This window comes from Terrapene carolina, unplaced genomic scaffold, assembly GCF_002925995.2.
Source record: "Terrapene carolina triunguis isolate 2854851 unplaced genomic scaffold, T_m_triunguis-2.0 Scaffold233, whole genome shotgun sequence".
Classification (NCBI taxonomy): domain Eukaryota; kingdom Metazoa; phylum Chordata; order Testudines; family Emydidae; genus Terrapene; species Terrapene triunguis.
The window spans coordinates 11,085,677-11,111,070 of record NW_020664584.1 but is presented as its reverse complement, the minus strand read 5'-3'; the positions used below and the strand labels follow the sequence as shown (position 1 = coordinate 11,111,070).

Here is a 25,394-nt window from a genome sequence, read left to right as displayed (position 1 = left end):
CAATGCGGTCTAATGGCTGGAGCAGAGAACTGGGACTCAGGATTCTTGGCTCTGCACTGAGTTGCTGTGTGATCTCTAACAAGTCACTGTGCTTTGTTTTTTTTTAATCTGTAAAATGAGGATCATTTATTAGTTATGTATGCCGAAAGGATTAATAATGCTTTGTTATCCAGTACTGTTCTAAACGTATAGAAACACCTGTCTGCAGAACCTGACATTAGAGGGGCACTTTCAAGGTTCACAGGCCCAATGTACGAGCAATACCATAACTTGTTCCAGTGGTGTGCAAAGTCCAGGTAGTTTGCTTTTGTAGGTTTCATTTCAAACAGAAATGTCAATGAATTGGAAAACTAAATGTACAAGTAAAAAGGAATTACTGCTTTGTAAGGTATATGTTGCACTGACTGTACTTGTTTGCATTCAAATGTTATCAGTAGTGAGAGTATCAGGCTAGAGGACTGCAGAGCCTAATAGCGACATCCTTGCATCTGAACTGTACCTTGGAAACCCACGATTATAAAAGAGAGTGTATAAATTCATCCTAATGAGACATTTTTATAGTGCCTTCCCCTCATTCCCTGTGTACTCCACACTGTATGTAGTGTAAATGTAGCTGTCTGCCACAGAACTAATTAGTTTACTCCAGGCACTCTCTCCACATCTTATAAGCTTGGAAATGTTTAGCTAACAAAATGCAGCACAACCTTGTTTATCTTAAAACGCACGAGTGGAACATATTGTTACTGTTAACTGAAACCAGGGTCATGCCACCTGACAACCTTTCAGATAAGTGAGGTTTGGGTGTAGAAAGCCTGTCCGGCTGGCTTTTCCCAGGCCAGGCATCTTAGTATGATTTAAAATAGGGCTAAAGCATGCAAGTTAAAGTACCTTATTCCTGCTGAGCCAGTTGCTCTGATCCATGCATTTTTATGAGCTTAGGCAGATAAAGATTTCTTAGTAGAAACCATAATCCTGCAGAGCTGGACAGCCTTCAGGAGCCCAACCAGCAGTCTATAATTGTGGGGTCAGTTCTGTAGACTTTGATGTTTGGTGGTAGGGTAGGAGGCCCTGAGCACACTGTTTCAGACTCTGTAGCGCTAGTACCCCTAATTATCCAAAGGTTTTGGGTATTCCCTGTGGTCTTCAGGTAATGTACTTGATTTCCTGAATCACCTAACGTGCACTAAGTCATGGTGATCAAAGCCAAGTTAATAAAAAAATGGGTATGACATGCGTCTGACGAAGTGGGTATTCACCCAGGAAAGCTTATGCTCCAATACATCTGTTAGTCTTAAAGGTGCCACAGGACACTCTGTTGCTTTTTACAGATCCAGACTAACACCCCTCTGATACTTAAGATAAAATGTAACCCCTTCTCCGGTGTTATCCAGTGCTAGCCTAGATGAGTGGCTGAGCCTTATCTGCAGAGGGACAAGATCAGAGCGAAGACCAAGTGAAGTTATTGCCTCTGAAATGCTAGCTGGCTGACATTACCCAGTTGTTTTTACTCTCTACAGCAAGTGAAGGGAGCTCTTTGAGCTAGCTGGAGAGGGTTTTTTTTCTGTTCTTGGGGGGAATTTACCCCCTTCAAATTTGTTGCTACTGTCAGGTTCTGAGGGAGGACAGGTAGCAGCAGCACTGTTGGCCCTCCCTCCAGGTGAATCAGCCCTGCAGAATAAGGGGCCAGGATGGCATACAACTTACTCCTCTCTTCACCAGCTTCATTAAAATTGTCCCGTGGTTTGTCTTTATGGTGGCCATATCCTCTTTTCAAATAGCACAATATAAAATTGTTTCTGTAGCCTTAGATGCACATGTCCCGTTTGCAGCTCTGACTCCTTCTCTGATTGCACCCCCACAAGTGTTAGGCCTCATACAGTTTTTCCTTTCCTGGGATGGAAACCTGTGATTCTCCCACTCTTAGATTGTGTCTTAGGCTACAGTACCCTGTGCATTAACCGTGTTTGTCCAGCAGGTCCAACTGGACTCCCTCTCTAAAGTTTTTCCGTTTTGGAGCGTGTAAATAGCAGTAAATCAGTGACTCCAAAAAGCTTCTTAAAATGAAGTATTGTTTTATCTTAACCATAGGAACAAAGCATAATATAAGAGAAAAGGTTTTGAAACAACAAAGGCCTACACCATCCTCTTATGGGGACCCTGCTCGGTGTAACTTCCCTTAGACCCCTCGCCTCTAGAGTCAGGGTTCACCTTTCCCCTCCCTGAGAGTCTCTGTTAATTCAGGCCAAAGTTCTCTTCTCCTGTATTTTCTGAGCCTGGTTAAACCAGTTTGGGTAACTCAGCAGGAGTGTTTGTGCGTGGGGGTGAGGTGTGGGGGTGGGGTAGTAGTGTTAGAGTCAATAGTCCCGGTTGTTTGCTGAAGGGCAGTTATCTGGGCTGTTGTCCTCCTTCTTGCTCACATTTCTTGATCATCCTGCTATTGAATTAACCCAATATGCATACAGTACACATTCCAAATAAATGTGTTAGTCTCTAAGGTGCCACAAGTACTCATGTTCTTATTCCAATAATCAGGTCACATACAGTATTCATGGACTATTACAGAACAGCGTTGAATCTGTCGTAATGCACAAATAGCATCTTATACTGCTGTAGAACACAGCACCATACACACGCAACAGTGTCCTTGAAAATCACTGATCTGAAAAGTACCCAGAAAAAATATATTGTTGTAGTAGTGCTACGGAGGCAGAATAGTAAATTGAAGTAGTAATGAGCAGCATTATGCATACCTGGCATATGGTAGGAGGTTGTAATCACCTTTATCTAAATATATTATTTAATTTTGTGATTGGTTTTAGGCAAGCATGCAACCAGTCCAAACTGCGGAATATAATTGAAATATTTAGGAATTGGAAAAACCTACACTTTAAGGAAAAATTAGCTTTCACTTGAGTCTGTGTACAGCTTCTGTATATCACTTCTCCCATGGATTTATAGGTACATATCAGCAATTTAACGTGTATTCGGTACTCTTTGAAAGTAGATTATGCAGTCTGAATAGTGTAAGAACAGGTTCTATGAGAAACACATTGGGTAAACAGCTGCATAAAGGTACACTAAAATAGGACATTGCTGAGAAACAGTATGTTACTACATTGTTTTTCAGAGGTCTATCTGTATCAAAATAAATTTTTTTGTGGGTATAGTCCATATGTGGTAACAGCCATTAAAATACATGTAAAGTCTGCGTCATTAAAACCTGATCTTCTGAGTTGCATTTGCTTGCCTAGTTGTGGTATGCAATAATAACATTAGCATGCTTAACTATAGTAACTCCACATACACAGGGAACCATCCACATGCATGTGCAAATATGTGCTCATCTCTATCTGAAAATGTGTGCACAATTCTGAAACTCTGGGCCTAAACAAATCTTGAGCTTTCATTAAAAGGAAGCACAGTGATAACAATGTATTACCAGATGCTACACGCTTCAGACAACTAACAGTTTTCCAACCTGACTGGTCTTGTGTCCCGTCTTTATGGGCAGCGTTATTAGTACCCGTGATCTTCTTTCGCCTTTTGGTAGGGCCTCATGTATGATGTAATTATGTATCCAGGCAAATGGAAATGGCTGCATAATAGCTATTTTTTTAAAATAGCCACGTAGTTATGCTCCAGAATGTAAATTTTCCTTAAAAACATCTCTAGCCTTATTTAGAGCTCTGAAGATCAGCCTTTCTGATGTGAACGAGAGAGAAATCCATTCAGTTGTGTATGCCTGAGTTTGCAGATGGCCCCAAACAATACTCCTGAGACTCGTGAACTCTCTCATCAATGAGGCTGAACCATAACACTGAACATTAGCATAATCAGCAGCGAGATAGTTAATGTTAACAACGCCCTCAGTGTAATGTGTGTATCTGTTGTTGGATAGGGTGAAATGGGGCTCTTGGGATGGGTGGGTGCAAGGAGGCTCTTACTGACACTGTAAGCACTTAATTCTGGTTGTACAGTCCCTAGCACACTGGGGCCCTGTGTGCTAACGCTGTATGAATACTGCAGACCCTTCTTGCTCCAAATTTAAAGTCCTCTCTCCCACATCCCAAGAAGGTGAGAGAGATGAGCTGCTCCCTCTTCAGGATCAAAACTCATAACTGTTTCCGATGTGCTAAACAGCACAAGTGCCTCCTACCCCTGCCTGCCTGCAGAAGCTCCACTGTCCCTATACACTTTTCAAAACCTCCACCTCAGTGATACCTAAAATGCAGCTCTTTGTGTGTTCTATACAAAACCTGTGGAACTGGGCATGGAGGGGAGAGTAAAACTGAACTCAGACTCAAAATAACAAGGCGTGGCAGAATTAGATTTTTATGTATAGTTTTGATGGATAATATCAATGTTTATTTTTAAGCATTTGTAAAATAGATTTAAATTTTCACAGTTGCACAAAATTATGCATTTTCAGCATTTTTATAGTGTTTTCTTTAGTTACATTTTCAGTTGCGGGCAATTAATGGCAGCAGACATTGAGATTCAAAAAAGTTAAACCTTTATAACCATTAAAACACACATTGTCAACATATCAAAATACACAACGTAAATATCCCTAAATCAAACTGAGTTCTCAAGCACCATTTTTCTTACTTTGCCTGACTGTAAATTTCGATGATCATCTATGGAAATACTTTTTCATCAGTTTGTGTGTGTGTGGTGAAAGTTTACTGATTTAAAAATCTAATCCTTCCAAGCCTAAGAATAAGCAAGGAACTTAATACGGATAATACAGCACAGGATCAGGAGGAGAGAGTGAAGGGGACAGGTCTGTAGCTCCTGCTGCGTTCTTTTCAGTCTAATGTGCTGTGTAAGACATGGGGCCTTGCCTTTACATCACTGTTCAGGTTTCATCCAGGTCAGCAGTGGTTAATTGGCACCGGACATCTCTCTGCCACAGTCCTGCAATGAGATTTGCATAGAAAGACCCCAGAACAAAATGAGGCATTGTGTTGGCGCAAAGGTCTGTTCTTGATGCGTTCATTGCAGGATTGGGGCCCTGGGGCCTGTCTGGAATGAGTGGGAAATGTCAGTGTTGCTCAAAACAAAGCAAAAAACTCACCAACTTGTAATTGGCTCCCTCAATCTCAGCAAAGGGAAATGAAAGAGTCAGGGAGACTGAACTGTTGTCACTCATAGAGATAGCTTCTTTAAAACCAGACTGAGGAACCTGAGTAATGTGGCCAAGGCTGTACTGCTCTAGGGATGACAAGAGGACGTTTTGTCATCACCACATTTGCTGTACAGAAAAATTCAATGAAAACTGCCTCCTCCAGCTTTCTGTTCATATTGTGAATTGGAATATGTTGCAGATTCTGAAGAATGTAGAGTCTTCCAGAAATGTTCAGCCACACTTCCTAGAATTCTTACTATCTCTTGGCTGGGCCGTAGATGTGGGAAAGCACCCTGGTTGGACTGGGCATGTTTCAACAAGTTGGTCCATTAACAGTTGCAGTGATGAAGAGGGACCCGAGCAAGGTAAGATCTGGTACTTGTTTAGTGAATTGTAAATCTGTAGCTCTTTCAGAATGCATAGTCTGTTTAAATTTCTTGCTTCAGGATGTAGTAATTACTTGGACCACTTTAAATCTTGTTTCTTTCCGTATAAGTCTGCCTACATTTGCTAGTATTTAGTGTACAGCTTTTATTATGCACAAGACTTTTTCTTTTTAATTATGCTATTTATTTAAAGTTAAGTCTGAAGTGCACAAACCTGAAGTACAGAACAATAATGGTCTTGTGTACTGTTGAGAGCAGATATTGAGTCAGGTCAACCCTGCATCCATGCCTGTTCAATATTTTAATTAACAATCTGGAGGGTGGAGTGTAATGTGACGTGATACAAGCAAATATTCAGGTAGAATCAGAGGTTTGACATGTATCTCAGTGGACAGGATTAAAGTACTGTGCGACTTGAGAAACTGGCTGTAAATCTATTAAATTGAGATTTGATCAAGATGAATTTAAAAGGAATAGCAAAAATATAGACTAGGGTAATATTGGCTACTCAGAAGTACCATATAGGAGTGTCAAATTCATTATGATGCGAGGATCCTTGTTTATTTATTTATTTATTCCTTGTTTATTTATGGTCCATTGGCCAGGATATAAATTCAGGACTTCATACTTCCTTAGTTCCACAGCAGACTCCCACACTGATGTCAGTGGGTGTTTGAGGAGAGAGCAATGGGAGAATGCAGCCTATATGTAGTAATTATGTTTAATATTTAGTCCTTTTTTGTAACATTCAGTATAATTCAGTGAAAAAATTGCTGCCTTTAGGCCACTGCTGTTGCTGCCCTCTCTCTCTCCTCCTATTTTTCTTCCTTTTTCCTTCTTTGTGAGAGTTCTTTGTTCTTCATTCTGCTCTTCTTCCCAGCAGCAACTCTCACTTCCCTGCTGGCTTCATTCCCATCCATTTTCCTGTCCGCTCAAATGATCAGCAATGCAGTGTGGAGGCTGAAGTATTCTTGGGCTTTAGTGTTGGTGCTCCAATGAGATGATTGGAGAACATGGCAGTTCACACCCCTCAGAGCTATTGTATCAGACTGTCCGGAGACTTTGGCAGACATTGGTGTGTTGGTTTACACTTGGTTCACCTTTGGAAGGGTTTCTTTATGACTATGAGGGCTCAAAGCTTTTTTAAATGTAAAGGCAAGATTCTGGGGCACCTAAATGTCATGAGAGCCACAGATACATCCTCTAGGCTGGATCTGGTCTGTGGTCTATATGTCTGACAGCCCTGGTATAGAGCTTAGATGAGATGATAACTGAGTGACTAACCATGCAGTGTTGCTGCAAAAAGGCTAGTATGTATATTGGGCTGTAGTAATAGCGGTGTCACACATGCAGTGTCAAATAAGTGAGGATACCATTCTGCTCTGCTCTGACTAGGCATTAGCTGGAATCTTGAATTCCAATTTGGCCACCACATTTCTGTCAATAGAGATAAATTGGAGACCACCCGAGGAAAGGAATTAATGATGAAACGCGTGGGAAATGAGTGGGCAGGTTTAGCGAGCTGAGGGCATTCATTCAGAGGAGGAGACATAGCTGCCCACAAATATCTGAGGGGAGACTGCAATATGGCCATGGATTAATTGTACTCTTAGTAAGCAAGTACAGAAGGGGATAAGTAGGCAACTTAAAGATTGCCACGGCTGTGGTTGTTACACGGTAATAACTAGATTTGAATGTGCACTTTGGCTGTCATCTTAACTAAGTAACTTCTTTCTTTTACTCCTTTATCCCAGTTGAGTCCTGGTGCTTACAAGTCCTTTACTGGTGAAGTGCATAAGGAGTTGTGAAGCACTTTCTTTTGACTTAACTTTTGTTTCTTCATTCTCAGATGAAATCGTTTCTTCAGAAGACACCGGAGCAAGCATATTCAATGGGCAGAAGAAGGTTCTGTATTATGCTGATGCCCTTACAGAAATAGCATTCGTTGTTCCCTCCCCAGTGGAGTCCTTAAGTAAGATCACTGTACACGTGCCATGTGTACTTTAAAAACACTTTGTTTACATAGCCCTTCTTTGACCCAGAACTTGATTAACAGAGATAATGTAACATTTATGTTACTGGTGCACCCAGAGGCCCCAGTTAGAAGCAGAGCTCCAAATACAGATTCTTGACAACATAAATGTAGTGGGGGGGAGAAGGGTCAAATTAGCAGTGCCAGTTGTACGTGATTTGTTACAAAATTGGTTCCTAAAATGTATAATTAAAGAAATCCTGATGTGGGAATAGCATCTATTCCCTGCTCCTTCATATGATGGAGCCTAAGCCTTGAATTGCCACTCAGGTTTGCACTGCAGGAGTGCAGTCTCCTGAGCTTGTCGTAGACTAGCGGATGGCACCCCCTGCACTGTGGCTATGATTCCAATATGCACCTGTCCGCTGAGCTAGTGAGTTCAGAACAGCTCCACAGGCAGTGGACTGCTTTGTGGGGGTTTTCTTGGATAATGTGCCCCTAGGACACGCATGGAGAAATACATGCTTAATTATGTGCTCCAAGAATTAGAGCATTTGCTAACCCTTTACCCCAAAATATGCAGTGGAGTCACTCTTGGATCAAAGGATGGCTGTGCTGTTGTCTGCACCGCCAGATGTCCCTCCCCTGCCCTGAACACACCTTGTCTCTTAGCTCCCGTTGGCCCAATCCCCAGCTTCTCTCTCAGGGGTCCCTTTAGATCTCTCATCCTGCCTGTTCCCACTCCACTGGAGTATGCATACATATGCACACTCTTCCCTCTCCACCCAAACCTTCCACCCCATACCCTGCTAACTACAGTTTCACCTAATCCAGCTACCACACAAACCAACCCTGCCCATTCCATCCAGCTGCTTCTCTGCTGCACCCCAGTACCCAGATGAAATCTCAGATGAATTCAGAAATGAGAGAATGCTAGACTTGGAGGATGAGAAATCGTATTGCATAGGAAACATGAAACCTAATGGGACATTATCAAAAGCAGACCCCCATACCTAGTGATCTTAGCTTCTCAGTTTCTAGAGCTCCCAGGCTCACTGGCAGGGCATTCTCTGAGAGGGGCCCAGGATTTTAGAGCTCATGCCAATTCACCACCCTCAGACTCCTAAATAGGTAGGTCTCTTGACCTTTAGATTTCCAGTGAGACCTGATCTGTTGTTATTTATATACAACATTAAAAGTATCTGGATAGGCACTAACTCTGTTTTATGTAAATCTAAATAAACAGTGAAAGAAAATCCTGTATGTGTTGCAAATACGATTTGCAATGTCAGAACAAAAGGTGGCAAACAGACTGCTAGCTTTGGTCAAGTTTCACCTACATTTTGCTGACCAATGTAGTGAATGGTCTCTCTACCATCTGGGAGATCGACTCTTGCCACTCATGGCTGGTGAAAAATGGAGGGGAGGGGAAGAGAGCGCTTGGATCTATTGTTAACTAGGATTGCTAAGGTCTCCTGTTTTGTGAAGCCAAAGTGCCAGTCAGTTTAGAGTCTGCTCAAGATACCATCTTTCCTGATGTCAAGCGCTGTCTACTTCCTCCATGTCTAGAAAACTGCCAAGGAAAAGGGCGGATGACCGGGTTAGCAGTGGCTGGCTAACTTTACTGTCCTCTAGATTCCTACAGTTTCTCTGTCCCTTATCAGTCTGGCTTGAGACCTGTGCATAACTTCAAGACTGCAGAGAAATCTATGGTCGTTGATCACCTCCTAATGAAGGACAAGGGTCATGTGTCATGGTGGTCTTATTAGATTATTCAACAGCCTTTGTTTTTGTTGACTGAAGTGTTGACTCTCTGTGGGACTGGCTGGGGTTGCTAAGATAGCTAAGGGTTTGTCTACACTACGCAGCTTTTAGCGACAAGGCTGTGTCGACACAGCCTTGTCGCTAAAAGTCAGCGTGTGTGAACGCTCTTTTGCAGTATTTTTGTCGGCACTTTTGCTGACAAAATACTTCCAGCCCCACGAGCGGCATAAGCTTTGTCAGCAGGAGACCGCTGTTGTTCACACTGCTGCTTGCGTCGGCAAAACTTTTGTCTTTCATGGGGGGGCTTTTTTAAGTACCCACGAAAGACACAAGTTTTGGTGACAGCTGTGCAGTGTAGACATACCCTTAATGACACACCAGCTAGAGGGCTCTGTAAAAGGCAAGTGCTTCTTTGAAATAAGCTTTTGATATTTTCTCTTATCTTTCTTCTTAACACCCTTTGTTGGATTTGGAATGTTTTTTCCACCCAGTCCCATTTTTAGCAATATGTGTAGCCATGTGCTCTGAGTAATCATGGGCATATTTAACTTCAGAATCTTAAACTTAGCCTTTTTTGCCAGAAGGAAAAAATTCTTTCCTCTTCCTTTGGCTTTCAGCTGATTCATTGGAAAGCAATGTCTCAGACCAAGAAAGTGACTCTAACATGGATCTTCTGCCTGGGATACTAAAGCAGCCATCTCTGACACTTGAACTCTTCCCCAATCATACAGACAATCTCAATTCCTCGCAGCGGGTAAGGCAACATATCATTTGCAGCAAAGGGCTGTATTGTGTGCAAATTGTTATGTTTCTAAACAAATACAGAGAAAATCAGTAGATGTTTATAGCCCTGATATTTGTAATCCAGCTTTTTAGTATTTGAAACTCTTCATCAATAGACCTTAGTGATTATTAACAGCAAACTGGAGTCGAAGGCCTGGTCTACACTACGACTTTAATTCGGATTTAGCTGCGTTAATCCGAATTAATCCTTAACCCGTCCACACAATGGAGCCAGTTACTTCGAATTAAAGGGCGCTTAAAATCGATTTCTGTACTCCACCCCAACGAGCGGAGTAGCAACAAAATCGATTTTGTAAATTCGAATTAGGGGTAGTGTGGCCGCACACCACCGAATTAATGTGGTTAAAATTAATGGGGTAGTGTGGCCGCACACCACCGAATTAATGTGGTTAAAAACCGAATTAATGTGCTTAGTGTGGCCGCGCACAATCGAATTTATACAATCTGTTTCCCAAATTCGAATTATCTAAATTCGAATTAATCTCGTAGTGTAGACGTACCCTCTGTTCTGATTTTATTGATGCCCACAGTTGCAGTAGCAGTAGGAGACTGCTGGGTCATAGTATTTATACACATATTTAAAACCCTGCAGGTAGATTAAATATTCTAACCCTTGGTGTACATCCCAAAGTCCTGAAATATGTCCAAAGAAAATTGGCATGCTGTTCTTATGAAACTGGTTAGACTCTAACCCATTTTCTAGATATTCAAAATGGACCGGTATGTATTGAAATTGCAAAGCTTTTCCCACCTGCTCTGTTTAAAATCCCATGTTAGTTACAGTACATGTGTAGAGTTCAGGGTGCTGAGTCCTCCTGCAGCAGCTGAAATTACAAGCATGGAAGAGTTCTGTTTATGGTGGGTACAGAACCAATCCTGTCATAACTTTGTAAGTGAAGGATTTTTAGAAATTACACATTCCTTATATGAAACACTGGCCCAAAATCTAAACGTACATTCAGTTACTGATTTGGGACCTTAACCATTTTAAACAAAATTTCTTGATTCTGCTTTAAGGTACATATTGCATTAGCTGATAAAACATATGATGTAACTAATTGCAATTGCCTTCCATGTATATTTGTCAAGGGAATGTCTGCAGAGAACATTTCTTTATGTAAGGCAGTATCATATGAAACTTCCATCTTTAAGTTGGTCTGACTTCAGTGGGCCCTTAGGGCTCTAGTACCCTGAGTCAATGAGGAGCACAGGGACTTCAATCTGACATATTTATCCACTTAAAAACAAATGCCTGCTAAACATGGCGCTTTGTGAGTACCTCATACAGAGAGCTTGTTGTCGCTACAGTAACTAAAGCCTGGAAGCAGATGCAATTCTTCCTTGCCCTCTGGAGGCTGGTCATCCCAGGGGGGATCAGGGCAATATGAGGAGGAGGAATATGTCCTTCCTAATGAATAGAGCTGACACTTACTCTGATCCTAGAGTTAGGAAATGCCCACATTTGTCCTCATTCCACACACAACCAGAACAGGAGGGGATGGGGACAGGCAATTTTTTTACCCCAACTGTACTAGTTGTTGTGTCAGTGTACCAATTCTGTCCAGATCCAGTCGGCTTAACTTATGAGAACTTGACAAGGTAACAGGCTAGAAGCTGAGGTAAGTGATTGTTATATTTATTGCAGCATATATTCCAGGGCACGAGTCTTGGCCAAACTGGCGCTTAGGTAGAGACAGTAAGCAAACATTATAGTTTGTGTTTTTTAAAACCATTAGAAAGCCAGGACATTCTAAGTTAGGGTTAAATTTTGTTTTTCCAACCCTAAACCTCCAGTTCTCTTCAGGTGATATTGCATCTCCTCAAGGACTCTTGAATTTGACAAGTTTGAAGTTTCCTGACTGACCATTTTTGAGAGATAATGTGACCAAAAACATCAGCGTTGTTTTCAAAAACTTGGATCTTTCTTTTAAATCTCCAAATATCACAAACAGCCTGAAAACTTTGAAAATAAAAGCACATGTTCCTTGGCTAAACACAGCATGTGCAAACTGCCAGGCCCAATTAACCTTTTAAAGGTATTTGAAGGGGAGGACTAGAATCAAAATGCGCTTCATAAAGCCCAGATCCAGTAATCTGATCCATGTAGGTAGTAGAACCCCATTGAAGTCAGTAGAGCTCCTTGTGGCTGCAAGGGTCTACCAGCCTGCCTGCCCACCCACACAGATCAGATTGCAGCACTGGGCCCTGAACTAGCTGCTACCATACCGATGGAGAGATGTCTGAATGCCTATGACCAGGGACAGTTGATCTCTGGCAAGATTATTCCTGACATTGCCTGTTCTGCATGGCACTACCTGCTTTTAGATTCTCATACCCCAAACCCTTATTATGAGGTCCATTGATCAGTATTGTCTTGATGCTGCTGGATGTATTTCTATAGAAAATCATTAACCCCTGCCTATCACAATGGGCGATCAACATCTGTCTAATGCTACTGTCTAAAAATAATAGGGTAAAAGCAGTGTTCATATTGTCAGATGATCAGTTATCCAAATTAGTGAGACAGAAGACTTTTTGCATGTTTTACACTTGCAGCCTTATTACGGTAGAATATCCTTTCAAATGAAGGATCACCAAGATGTGTCAGGTTTATCCAACTTCACTAGAACAGGATAATTCTGGTACAATCAACAGTGGTAAGATTAATGTTGACAACTAGGCAATTATATCTACTAGACTGTGTGTTGTTGCAGTGACTGAATGCACATATCTCAAATCACTGGGAAATAGCTGCCAAGGAGAGCCTGAACAGTACTTCCCAGTGGCCGGTCACAGACAAGTATAAGTCGCATGACAACCAGAGTGTGGCACATGATAGGAGAGGGAAATGTGAAAGACTAGCTTGCTGCCAAGACCCCCTGGTGATCTTGATGCTTATTGCATGAATACATGGAATATGCCCATTTTACTGCCTTCTCTCCTTTGTGATCTCCGTGTAATATTGCAGCTATGCTACCAGCTGCTCCAAGAATGATGAGAACTCTGCCGCCGCCTCCAGCTCATGTGTCTGCAGATTCCAGGCCATTGCTATCTCCATTTACATTTTGATGACTGTCTAGTGCCTTCAGGAACCCAAAGGGCTAGATACTCGTGCATAAAAATATAGGTTCCCTAAGAAACACAATTGACAGGTAACCCTGGGGAGAGAGCGCACACATACACACCAATTGATGGAATTTTCCAACTGGCTGCCTTATGTTTTCCTTGCCCATAACTTAGTTCAGAACAAAATCTCTTCTAATGTCCAAAGCACTCAATGGCAAATGACAGTTGGGCGCCTGACTTCCCTTGAAAGTCAATGGGCTTTAAGAGCCCAATTACCTTTTATGCATTTGAAAATCTCCCCCTCTGCTGTTACAGAGCTGTGTATGTATCTGTCTGAAAGGTTAAAATAAAACCATTTAGGTTTGATAGGTGAGAGGTGTCTAACTTTTTTTATTAGATGTGAAATATTTTTCATATCACTCCTTTGCCTTCCTAGCACCTTCATTATAGGATCTTAAAGTACCTTAAAAACCTTGAATCTCACTTTGTCTCTGAGTAATGTCCTTGTACAGTGGAATCAATGAGGCACAAGAGGGTAACTTGAGCTAGTGGCTCAGACAGTAAGAGAACTAAAAAGGTCTGATGCCCATTCCCCTGCTCTTCCTTCCTGCCTTCCTCCACACTTCTGTGGTCATACTGTAGTGACTAAAATAAGTGTGACTACCTTTTGCTTCCATTAGCACGGCTGATCCCCTGTAGCTATGGGAAAAGGAGCTGGATTCTGCTGTACACATCATCCCCAGCATTATGAGCTACGTTCCCATTGCAGCATCAGATTCTACCTTCCATTACTTATAGCTGTGTCTGTCTGTTTTCAGTGGTGCTGAACACGTGTAACTGATGCAGAATCTTTGATGATTCATGAGCCAGAAAGAACTCTGGTCAGCTTTCAATTCCAGATTGAGTTTGCAGTAGAGGGAATTAAGAAAAATCTTGTCTCAGCGACTCCAGAGCAAATTTGCTGAGTTAACAAATAAAAAGAAAGATACAGTGCTCCATTGCCATTTTCAGAGCAGCATCATAGCTTGTGGGATGCGAAGAATGATGTGTAGGCTTCCATAATAGCACAGGAGTATGTCACGGTGTTTATATGCATGAACCAGGATGTTAGTTCAGTTGGTTGACCTCAGACAATAGCAACAAAGTAAATGGAGAGATGTTCATCAACAGATTTCAGTGTTAACCTCCCAAGCAATAAAAATAAGTGTTATAAACCAAGTGTGGAAAAAAACGCCCAAATTTTGGCTCATAATTGGCTGACAATTACAGTGCAGCTGTAGCCTAAACAACAACAGCTCCATCTTGTGGCTGTCACGTGTGCTTCCTAGCAGTGCTCCTCTTGTCTCTCTGATGTCCAAAAATGTCTTTTAAGAGTGACTACAGTATTGTTGCTTGTTTAATTTAACTTTCATTATTTTGCAAATGCCACTCTACTCTTCTTCAAAACAGCTCAGTCCTACTTCCAGATCAAAGAAGTTGCCTCAGGGCCGGACCATTCCACCAATGGGACCTGAAACCAAGGTGTCTGTGGTCTGGGTTGAACGTTATGATGATATAGGTGTGTAGAACTTCTGCTTTTTATAATGAATTAATGTAATAACAGGGCCAGTAACTGAGTTGTATGTGAAATATTTTATTAAATAGAGTTTTGTTTTTAGGTACACCTCTACCTCAATATAACGCAGTCCTCGGGAGCCAAAAAATCTTACCGCGTTATAGGTGAAACCGCATTATATCGAACTTGCTTTGATCCTCCGGAGTGCGCAGCCCCGCTCCCCGGAGCACTGCTTTATCGCGTTATATCCAAATTCGTGTTATATTGAGTAGTGTTATATCGAGGTAGAGGTGTATATAGTAGATTGTGATTTACCACCGTAGTTTGTATTTAAATTATCTAAACTTAGTTGTTTTGATTTCTGTCCAAATTTTTATAAGTGAATACTTAACCTGTACTGTAAACCTCTTTTTCTTCCAGAAAACTTTCCCCTCTCTGATCTGGTTTCTGAGACCAGCACTGGTGTAGAAACTACATCAAATAGTAGCACTTCCCTAAGGTATGACTTTGAATTTTTTTTTCATTACATTTTCTCTACTTTTTGCGAGCAACTGAATAGTTCCTGACTGGCTACATTAGCTTTCTTCAGTTTTCTTAAGACAGCTGCATGAGAATGACGTCAAAGATGCAGTCTTGTTCAGAATGATGCAGTGAGGCTCTTCAAGTGATTTTCCAGTCTTCCCTTTTCTCTTTTTCTGGCCACTAATGAAAGGACTCTTCTGTTGCAGGGGTTAGAACATGAGACTGGGAATCAGACAATTTGGGGTTTTCTCTCTGGCTATGTGACTGGCCATCGAAGCCTCTCGGCCTCTGTTTTACTCACTTACAAAATGGCTTGAAACTTATTAAATTGGTGTCTGCAGCACTTTGGACTCTTGTGATAGAAGGAGATATACAAGTGCTTTATTATAGTTGATCCCCTCCCTCCCCCCATTCTTAAGTACAGATCATGGGACAGTGGAAACCCTTATGGGCCAGGCTCACAAGCACCTTTTTGCTGGCATCCTAAAAGGTTGTGGTACTTCCAACAGCTACATGGTGTACAGTATGATTGACCATCTCGCACAAAGAAAAGCTTGTTCTTCTTCGAGTGCTTGCTCATATCGATTCCAATTAGGTGTGTGCGTGCCACGTGCATGATCGTCGGAGAATTTTTACCCTAGCAACACCCGGTGGGTCGGCTGTGGAGCCCCCTGGAGTGGTGCCTTCATGGCGCTGGATATATACCCCAGCCGACCCAGCGCCCCCTCAGTTCCTTCTTACCGCCCATGACGGTCGTTGGAACTGTGGAGCGCGGCATAGCTGTCCTCTGCTCTCCCTAGCTTTTACTTCCCGGTTTAGATATTGTTGTAGTTATAGATTTAGTGTAGTACAGTAGTTGTTAGTTATAGATTTAAGTTTATAAGTGAAGTTAGCGGGCTGGAAGGGGTCCCTCCCACCCTTCCTCCCAGCGTGCTGCCCGGGCTCATGCCCAAGGCTCTGGGCTTTAAGCCGTGCTCAGCCTGTTGGAAGCCTATGCCAACGGGAGATCCCCATGACTCTTGTTTAAAGTGCCTCGGGGAGTCTCACCAGACCGAAAAGTGCAAGATCTGTAAGGCTTTCAGGCCTCGAACCAAAAAGGAGCCGGACTTTAGACTCAAACAGCTCCTTATGAAGGCAGCCCTCAGCCCGGACCCTCCTTCAGCACGCCATGTTCCAGCACCGAGTGCCTCGGTGCGCAGTGCTCCGGCAGCGACTTCCAGTACTGCACCGCAAGGAGACGCGGATAGAGTCCCACGGCACCGGCCTTCACCAGCACTGCATCCACCGCAAGCACCTTGGCGCCGGTCCCTGTCCCCAGGTCAGAAGAGACCTCACAAACCGGAGGGGACTGCCTCCCAACAACAGGCACTGGCACCCCCCTTACCTACCTCGGATGCGCGTCCGGGACTGGAGCGACCGAGGATACAGATGCTGATATCGGCACCGTTGGCACCGGCAGAAGGTCCGTTGAGTCCGGCGCGGACTGTCTCCCTGACACGCACCGTGGTTGAGCCCTGTCTTCCATTGACGCCGGAGACATTTGCGATGGCGAGGGACCTCATTGCCCTTACAGAACCGGCACCGACTCAGGCTACGGTACCGCATCCCACCCATGCGGTGCAGTCTAGGGGCAAGCCAGCCCTATTACGTCCACCATCTCCAAGCGTGGACTCTCAGCACCGCTCCCGATCTAGGAGTAGGTCCCGGTGCCGCTCGCAGTCCCAGCACCGTTCTCTATCACGGCACCGGTCGTACTCGCGGCCCAGATCTTCCTCCCGGTACCGTTCCGCCTTGCGGCACCGCCCCGGACCTCGGTACCGTTCGGACTCCCGACGCCGCTCCCGGCACCGGTCAGAGCGCCGATCCTGCTCGAGAAGCTGCTCCCAGCACCACTCCCACAGACGGTCTTCATCGTGATTCAGGTCTGGATCTCGGTACCGGCATGACCATCGGCACCGTTCTCGATCCTGGTACCGCTCCCCGGCACCGCGCAGAGACAGTTCTCCTGTGGGCCAGCACCGTTCGGCACCGTTCCCAGGGGAGTCAACGCACGCACGCTCCGCACCGCCCTGGCCCTCACGATCTGCCTCACGCTCTTCCCAGTCGGACGGTGCCTCCCGCTCAGCCTATCCCGCACCGGGCCAAGCAGCGGACAACCTGGGTCACTGGCAGGATGAGGCCGAAGACCCTAGCCAGGAGCCTGCACAGTGGTCTTTCTGGACCCCATGGGCTTACCACCAAGCCCAAGGGGTTCCACCTGCGGCCTCCCGCTCAGCACATTCAGACTCCCGAGTACCGGAGGCCACATCAGTCGTCGTCCCCCCCCGGGGGTAAGGAGGCTCCTTACCCACTCCTACGCAGGACCCAGACCCCGGTACAATTGATCCTGAACATCAGGACCCCTCGCAATTGGACCCGCCACAGGATCCATTAGCCCTGGTAGCATCTTCTCCAGATGAGGTGCTGGCGGGGACAACCACCTCGGGTCTCTCCCCCCCCCCCCGCCCCTGATAGACCTACGTGCTCACCAAGACCTTTACGTAGGGTGGCATGTAACATGGACCTCCAAGCAGAGGAGATAGTGGAGTTGGAGGACCCGGTGGTGAGCATCCTTTCAGCTGACGCCCCATCCCGGGTAGCGTTGCCCATCATCCGCACCATTCAGGCCAACGCCAAGACAGAATGGCAGACCCCTGCCTCTATTCCCACCTACTGCCAGAGGGGTGGAGAGGAAATACTTTGTTCCCTCTAAGGAGTATGAATACTTGTATACTCACCCTCAGCCGTGTTCACTGGTGGTGTCCTCAGTGAACGCAAGGGAACAGCATGGTCAACAGGCCGCAGCGCCCAAATCTAAAGACGCCAAGCGCTTCGATTTGTTTGGATGCAAAGTTTACTCAGCGAGGGGCCTACGGCTCAGAGCTGCAAACCCAACAGGCGCTCTTGAGCTGTTATGATTATAACTCGTGGAACTCCATGGGTAAATTTAAGGAGTTGATTCCACGAGAGTCCAGGAATGAGTTTGGGGCTTTAATGAAAGAGGGCAAAAAGGTGGCTAGGACCTCCTTACAGGCCTCTCTTGATGTAGCAGAGACTGCTGCTAGGACCCTGGCGTCGGGCATAGCTATGCGACAAATCTCCTAGCTTCAGGTGTCTGGCTTACCGCCAGAACTGCAACAGACCCTGCAGGATCTACCATTTGACGGGCAGGGCCTATTCTCGGACAAAATGGACTCTCGGTTACAGAGCCTAAAAGACTCCAGAACCATCATGCGCTCCCTGGGGATGCATGTCCCAGTTACCCAGTGCAGGCCCTTTAGACCACAGCCTCAAAGGTTCCACCCTCCCCCTCGTCCAAGGCAAGACTTTTACAGAAGACGTGGACGAGGTGGTAGAAAGAGATCCACCGGCCACCAACCCGGTCAGAACCAAGGCCCTCCTAAACCATCGTCAGGGCCCAAGCAAAATTTTTGAAGGTGCGCCTGAGGGTGGCGTACTAGTCACCACCCAGGATCCTTTCCCTCCATTTCGAGATCGTCTCTCCCATTTCCACCATGCGTGGTCCCTTATAACTTCAGACCAATGGGTTCTTCGCATGGTGGAAAGGGGATAGTCTCTCCAATTTCCCCCCCCCCCCCCCATCCTCCCTCCCCATCCCTCTTCAGGGACCCCTCTCACGAGCAATTCCTTATACAGGAGGTCTTTACGCTCCTGTCCATGGGAGCGATTGAGGAGGTTCCATTGGAGCTAAGGGGCAGGGGGTTTTACTCCCGCTATTTCCTAATCCCTAAGGCAAAAGGGGGACTTCGACCCATATTAGATCTGTGCGGACTCAACAAATTCATGGTAAAGTTCAAGTTCCGCATGGTCTCATTGGGGACCATTATTCTTTCCCTGGATCCTGGAGACTGGTACGCCGCCCTCGACATGAAGGATGCGTATTTTCACATAACGATTTACCCTCCGCACAGGCGCGTCCTTCGCTTTGTGGTGAACCACGAACATTACCAATTTGCTGTCCTTCCCTTCGTGCTGTCCACGGCTTCGAGAGTGTTCACCAAATGTATGGCCGTCGTGGCAGCCTACCTTCGTCGTCAACGGATACAGGTGTTCCCGTATCTCGACGACTGGCTCATTTGGGGCCACACCAGGGAAGAAGTGCGATCCCATGTCCAACTCACCCTAGGCACGTTCCGCAAGCTGGGCATCTTACTCAGAGAGAAGTCAACTCTGGAACCAACCCAGAGAATAGAGTTTATCGGGGCAGTCTTAGACTCCAGACTCGCCTGCGCTCTCCTGCCAGACACTCGTTTTCAGGCTATCGCAAACATCGTCCGCAGCCTCCAAAGCTTCCCGACATCCACGATAGGGACGTGCCTCGGCCTTTTGGGGCACATGGTATCGTGCACTTACGTAACCAGGCATGCCAGACTTCGGATCTGCCCGCTTCAGGCCTGGGTATCAACGGTGTATCGTCCAGGTCAGGACAGCCTGAACATGGTGGTCACGGTTCCGGAATCGGTCTTGACCTCCCTCAGCTGGTGGCTGAACCACACATCGGTGTGCGAAGGGGTACCATTTCACACCCCACAACCTTCCTTATACTTTGTCACAGACGCATCATCTCTGGGCTGGGGCACCCACCTCGGGGAACACCAGACGCAGGGCCTTTGGACCGCATCCGAACTAACTCTGCATATCAATGTACGAGAACTGATGGCAGTACGCCTAGCGTGTCAGGCGTTTCGCGGTCTCCTACATGGCCCTTGTGTGGCAGTCCTCACAGACAACACCACGGCCATGTTCTACATCAACAAGCAAGGGGGAGCCCAGTCGTCCCCCCTATGCCAGGAGGCCATTCGCCTGTGGGAGTCTTGCATAGCCCACTCAATACATCTGATGGCGTCGTTTCTCCCAGGAGTCCAGAACACGCTGGCAGACCACCTCAGCAGGTCCTTCCAGACTCACGAGTGGTCGATTCTCCCAGATATCATCCACTTCATCTTCAGGAGGTGGGGGTTTCCCCAGATCGACCTATTCGCCTCACACATCAGTCGGAAGTGCCAAGTGTTCTGTTCTTTCCAGGGGCGCTCTCAGGGCTCCCTGTCAGACGCTTTCCTACTGCCGTGGAGAGACCAGCTGTTCTACGCCTTCCCTCCATTCCCGCTGGTCCACAGGGTCCTGCTCAAGCTGCGCAGGGACAAGGCACGCATGATTCTGGTCGCTCCAGCATGGCCAAGGCAGCACTGGTACACCACACTCCTGGAGTTGTCGGTAGAGCCTCCAATCACGCTCTCGCTGTGGCCGGACCTGATCTCGCCGGACCACGGACGACTCTGTCACCCCGACCTGCAATTGCTCCACCTTACAGCGTGGATGCTGCATGGCTAACTCGGGCGGAGTTACTCTGCTCACAATCCTTGCAGCAGGTTCTGTTAGGCAGCAGGAAACCCTCCAACAGGCCACCTACTTAGCCAAATGGAAGCGCTTCTCCTGTTGGTGCGAGCAGCGCGCCATGCCCCCCTTGCAGGCGTCGATACCACTTATACTGGACTATCTCCTATCCCTAAAACAGCAGAGCCTGGCGATATCATCAGTCAGGGTGCACCTGGCAGCTATCTCGGCATTCCATCCAGGAGAACATGTTTCCTCGGTCTTCTCTAACCCAATGGTCATCAGGTTCCTAAAGGGCTTAGACCGCCTATACCCACAGCTGCATCAACCAGTTCCGACGTAGAACCTTAACCTGGTTCTCTCCAGGCTCCCGGGGCCCCCATTCGAGCCAATGGCTACCTGCTCACTCCTTTACCTATCTTGGAAGACAGCCTTCCTTGTAGCCATCACTTCAGCAAGGTGTGTTTCTGAAATCAGAGCTCTCACGTTGGAACCTCCGTATACAGTCTTCCATAAAGACAAGGTGCAGCTTTGCCTCCACCCTGCCTTTTTCCCCAAGGTGGTATCAGCTTTTCATGTGAACCAGGATATCTTCCTCCCGGTCTTCCATCCTAAGCCGCACGCTATGCGGTAAGATCAACGTATGCACTCTCTGGACGTGAGCAGGGCCCTCACATTCTATATCGAGCATACGAAGCTGTTTAGGAAGATGACTCAACTCTTCGTTGCAGTGGCTGACCAGATGAAATGCCTTCCGGTCTCCTCGCAACGTATCTCCTCTTGGATCACGTCCTGTATTCATGCATGCTGGAGACTTGGCCAGTGTCACAACGCCACGCCTCACCACCCACTCCACGAGGGCTCAAGCCTCCTCGACCACTTTCCTGGCCCAGGTTCCAATCTATGAGATCTGTAGAGTGGCGGTTTGGTCATCAGTTCATACCTTTGCCGCTCACTACACGTTAGTACAGCAGTCTAGAGATGATGCTGCATTTGGCTCAGCAGTTCTACACTCAGCGATGTCTCACTCCGACCCCACCACCTAGGTAAGGCTTGGTAGTCACCTAATTGGAATCGATATGAGCAAGCACTCGAAGAAGAAAAAATGGTTACTCACCTTTGTAACTGTTCTTCGAGATGTGTTGCTCATATCCATTCCAAACCCGCCCTCCTTCCCCACTGTGGGAGTAGCCGGCAAGAAGGAACTGAGGGGGCGCTGGGTGGGCTGGTGTATATATCCAGCGCCATGAAGGCGCCACTCCAGGGGGCTCCACAGCCGACCCACCGGGTGTTGCTAGGGTAAAAATTCTCCGACGATCATGCACGCGGCGCGCACACACCTAATTGGAATGGATATGAGCAACACATCTCAAAGAACAACAGTTACAAAGGTGAGTAACCGTTTTTTTATTTACAAACCATTTTTGACTGTCCTTGCTAAGCACATTGTCTCCATTCCCCTTCCCCTAAATGTTCTCTCAAAATACTTTCTCTGTTACTAATTTAACAAGTGGTTTGTTGGTTTTTCTTTAGATCAACCACTCCTGAAAGAGAAGTTCCTGTAGTTTTCATCCATCCCTTAAACACTGGGTTATTCAGAATAAAAGTGCAAGGCGCTACTGGGAAATTCAACATGGTCATCCCCCTGGTGGATGGAATGATAGTTAGTAGGCGAGCTCTTGGTAAGTTCTGTTTTGTGAAAGGGTATATATGGGACCTAGTAGAGCCTTTGCTACCTGACTGTTCAATGATTAGTCTGTATTAAAATACGAATTGGATCCTTCCCAACTGGTATGAGATACTTTTGACTCAGGAATAGCTGCTGAGTTTTCCTCCTGGCTCACAGTGAGTGGAGGCAGTCTGCCTGCAATTCTTCTGCAGAGGGAACAGTACATTTAAATTGACAAGCACTTTATCCATGCTTCCTGGTTTGGAAACTTTTTTGTCACTTTCACTTTGTTGTTTGCACTAACAGTGGTGTGACCGAGGCAAGGGGCGCAAACACCGAATAGAGAGAGAGGCGGGAAAGGGGGCGGGAGAAAGACAAGTGGATAAAGTTGTGGGGAAAAGATTTAAGTGGCTCTAATGTTGGTGACTCACTGAGATCTAAGAATATGTCTACACAGCCTGCAGCAGTGAGCCGCTTAGCCCAGGTCAAGAGACATGGGTAACAAGGCTCCCGTTTGCACTCTAAAAATAGCTGTGTAGACAGTGCATTGAAATTGTGGCTCACACTGTGAAACTAAATCCCTCTCTGGGTCCCAGAGCCCAAGCCGCAACTTCAACACATAAAAATACCTACACAGGTATTTTTAGAGTGCTAACATGAGCCCCGCTAGCCCGAGTCTCTTGACCCTGGGCTGGGAGGCTTGTTGCTGTGGGCTTTGTAGACATCCCCGAGACAAAAATGTAGTCAGCTACCAAAGGATACATGTTAAATACTCCCTTGCTGAGTATTTTGTTGCAGTGTGTTCATCCCTTCTAGTCCAGCTCCAAGATACAGGGGAAAGCTATTGAGCTTCAGATATTAAAAAAATCCTCTCTCCCTAGCATTCCAGTAAATGTTGCCTTGTATTTCCAGAAGCACTTAACACTTTTCTTTCCTATCCTCGTGGATGGATACATGGCTATGTCTTCGTAGATATCTGCACTAATGCAACTTCAATGAAAAGGAGGCAGGGGAATTCCATGCCACTGACTGTGGTTTTCAAAAGAACACATTAAAGCGCAGTTCTGCTCTGAAAATAATTTGGGGCTCTAGCTTTGTTGTTTTTCAGTTACTTCAGGTCTGATGTGTTCAGTTCACTGGTAACAAAGGTTCTGTAGGCTAAATTAGGCCATTGGTGATACCTGTGCGATCCTATTGTCTTTCAGTGAGTTTGCACAGTTGTAACTGATTGTAATTTACTAGACAATTCTGTTGATGATGCATAAAACGGGTTAGAATCAAGATCACTCTCCCAGAGCTATGCTGGCTTTGCAGTTGTAACAGGAGTGTAACAGAAGTATGACAGAGTAAACCATACTTTGTCTCTAAAGTTAGCAGATCTAGTTCTGTACATAGCCAGGGAGCAGAACAGCAAGAAGAAACTGTGTTTGCAGTGATTTCTTATTGCTGAACCTACACACGAACTTGCACTGAAGTAACAAAAGTGTTCATTAAAACACACACTGTTGTTCAGTACAAACTGGTGTGTGGGCTCTATTTCCAAATAAAAGTGGCTGAAGTCTTATCAACTTCAGTTAAATTAACGGGAGCCCACACACAGACTTATCCTGGAATTAAATTAGTTTTAGGAAACGGATGTAGCTGAATAGGTGCATGTTTGTGTGTAGGCCAGTCCTTAGAGTTGGAACACACTTGATGTTAAGGGTCTGATTCTGTGCTTTGCTAAGTCTCCACTCAGACTGAAAAGTGAAGGGTCCTTTAGGGAGCCAGCTATGGCTCTTGGATTCTCTGCCAGGCCCAAGCCTAGTTGAGAGCACACTGGGGCTGCTCTAATGTGTGCCAGATGGTAGCAATCCATAAGGACACCTGGCCAGCTAAGGATAGCTGGGGTAGGAAAGCACACCCAGCATGCTTCTCCCTGTGTTGGGGGCTGCAGGGAGGGTGGTGTGAGAGTTGGTTAGCCACGTCTCCTCCCACTGCAGCTCCCCAATGCTGGGGGAATACTCAGGTAGAGGAATGCAGTCAGTCCCTCCCAATCTTGGTTCCTCTGGGGTGGGGTGGCCCAGAGAACTTGGCCTTAACAGACTTAAGTTTTACACACTCTAGTACTTTCATTCTCTGCACTGCCATGCGAAAGAGCTGGGCAGGATTGCAGCTCCCCATGACTCCCAGGTGGGCCGACATGCTGTAGAGGTGGTGCGTTCAGCCCCTTGGGACTGGGAGAGCCGGACAGGCAGTATGTTCCATCACTAGGCGTGGCTGAGACTCAGTTTACGAACTACTCTCTCTTTTGCTGGCCAGTCAAGGAATAGCAGATGTGGTCCTTCATGCAGGCCCTGCTTCAGCCAAACATGGAGCCCAACAGGCAATCTCTAAAGCATTACATTGAAAATTTGCTTTTAAAATAACACTTAATAACAAAGAGGCCTCTTGGTGGTGGAAAGTTGTGATTCCTCACTAGCTACCCTTTAACAAGGGTCACTTACCCAGAGCACTGATAACAGTTGCCATTGGGCTCTAGCTGGGACAGAGCCCAGATTGAAATGTCCGTCCTCTAGCTGGGAAAGCAGAGGAGGAGAAGTGGGATTGATTTTATTTAAACTTAGCACCACTTTTTTCTCTTTCAGGTTTCTTAGTGAGACAAACAATAATAAATATTTGTCGGAGAAAGAGGCTGGAAAGTGATTCATACAACCCTCCACATGTCCGCCGAAAACAGAAAATAGCTGACATTGTCAATAAATACAGAAACAAGCAGCTGGAGCCAGAGTTTTATACCTCACTTTTCCAGGAGGTTGGGCTCAAGAACTGCAATCCCTAGACCAATATCCTTCCAGGACAATTAGATCAGAGCTTGGTGGCTACAGTAATTGAAACAGTTAGACAACCAAAAAATGTGCAGGGGTCAGACTGCTCCTCAAACAGTTAAACTAGGCCCTAAAGAACAATCACCTGCCGAATTCGCTTTCTTCTCCACTCTGGGATGATCCAGGCTTCCACAGCCCGTTTAGAGTGACTATTGCGCAACTGGCTCATAATTCAGCATAAAATACTATAAAGACGCTGTGCGTTTAGTTTGTTCATCTCAAGTAGTGGCTACTGTTTCTGAAAGTGGTTTCCTTTCCTAAGGACTG

The 25,394-nt window shown here is 45.7% G+C and overlaps 1 protein-coding gene across 2 annotated transcripts in view; it reads left to right on the top strand.

Moving 5' to 3' along the window:
• RALGAPB (Ral GTPase activating protein non-catalytic beta subunit) overlaps positions 1 to 25,149 on the top strand; it is a 123,052-nt gene extending 97,903 nt beyond the window's left edge. For both annotated transcript variants that reach the window (XM_024209925.2, XM_024209924.2), the window contains exons 24-30: positions 5,328 to 5,493; positions 7,364 to 7,486; positions 9,868 to 10,004; positions 14,570 to 14,678; positions 15,096 to 15,174; positions 22,125 to 22,273; positions 24,888 to 25,149. In XM_024209925.2, the coding sequence (XP_024065693.1) occupies positions 5,328 to 5,493; positions 7,364 to 7,486; positions 9,868 to 10,004; positions 14,570 to 14,678; positions 15,096 to 15,174; positions 22,125 to 22,273; positions 24,888 to 25,081 (957 nt within the window). In that variant the 3' untranslated portion in view covers positions 25,082 to 25,149. The remainder of the gene's footprint in view (positions 1 to 5,327; positions 5,494 to 7,363; positions 7,487 to 9,867; positions 10,005 to 14,569; positions 14,679 to 15,095; positions 15,175 to 22,124; positions 22,274 to 24,887) is intronic.
• The last annotated feature ends 245 nt before the right edge of the window (positions 25,150 to 25,394 follow it).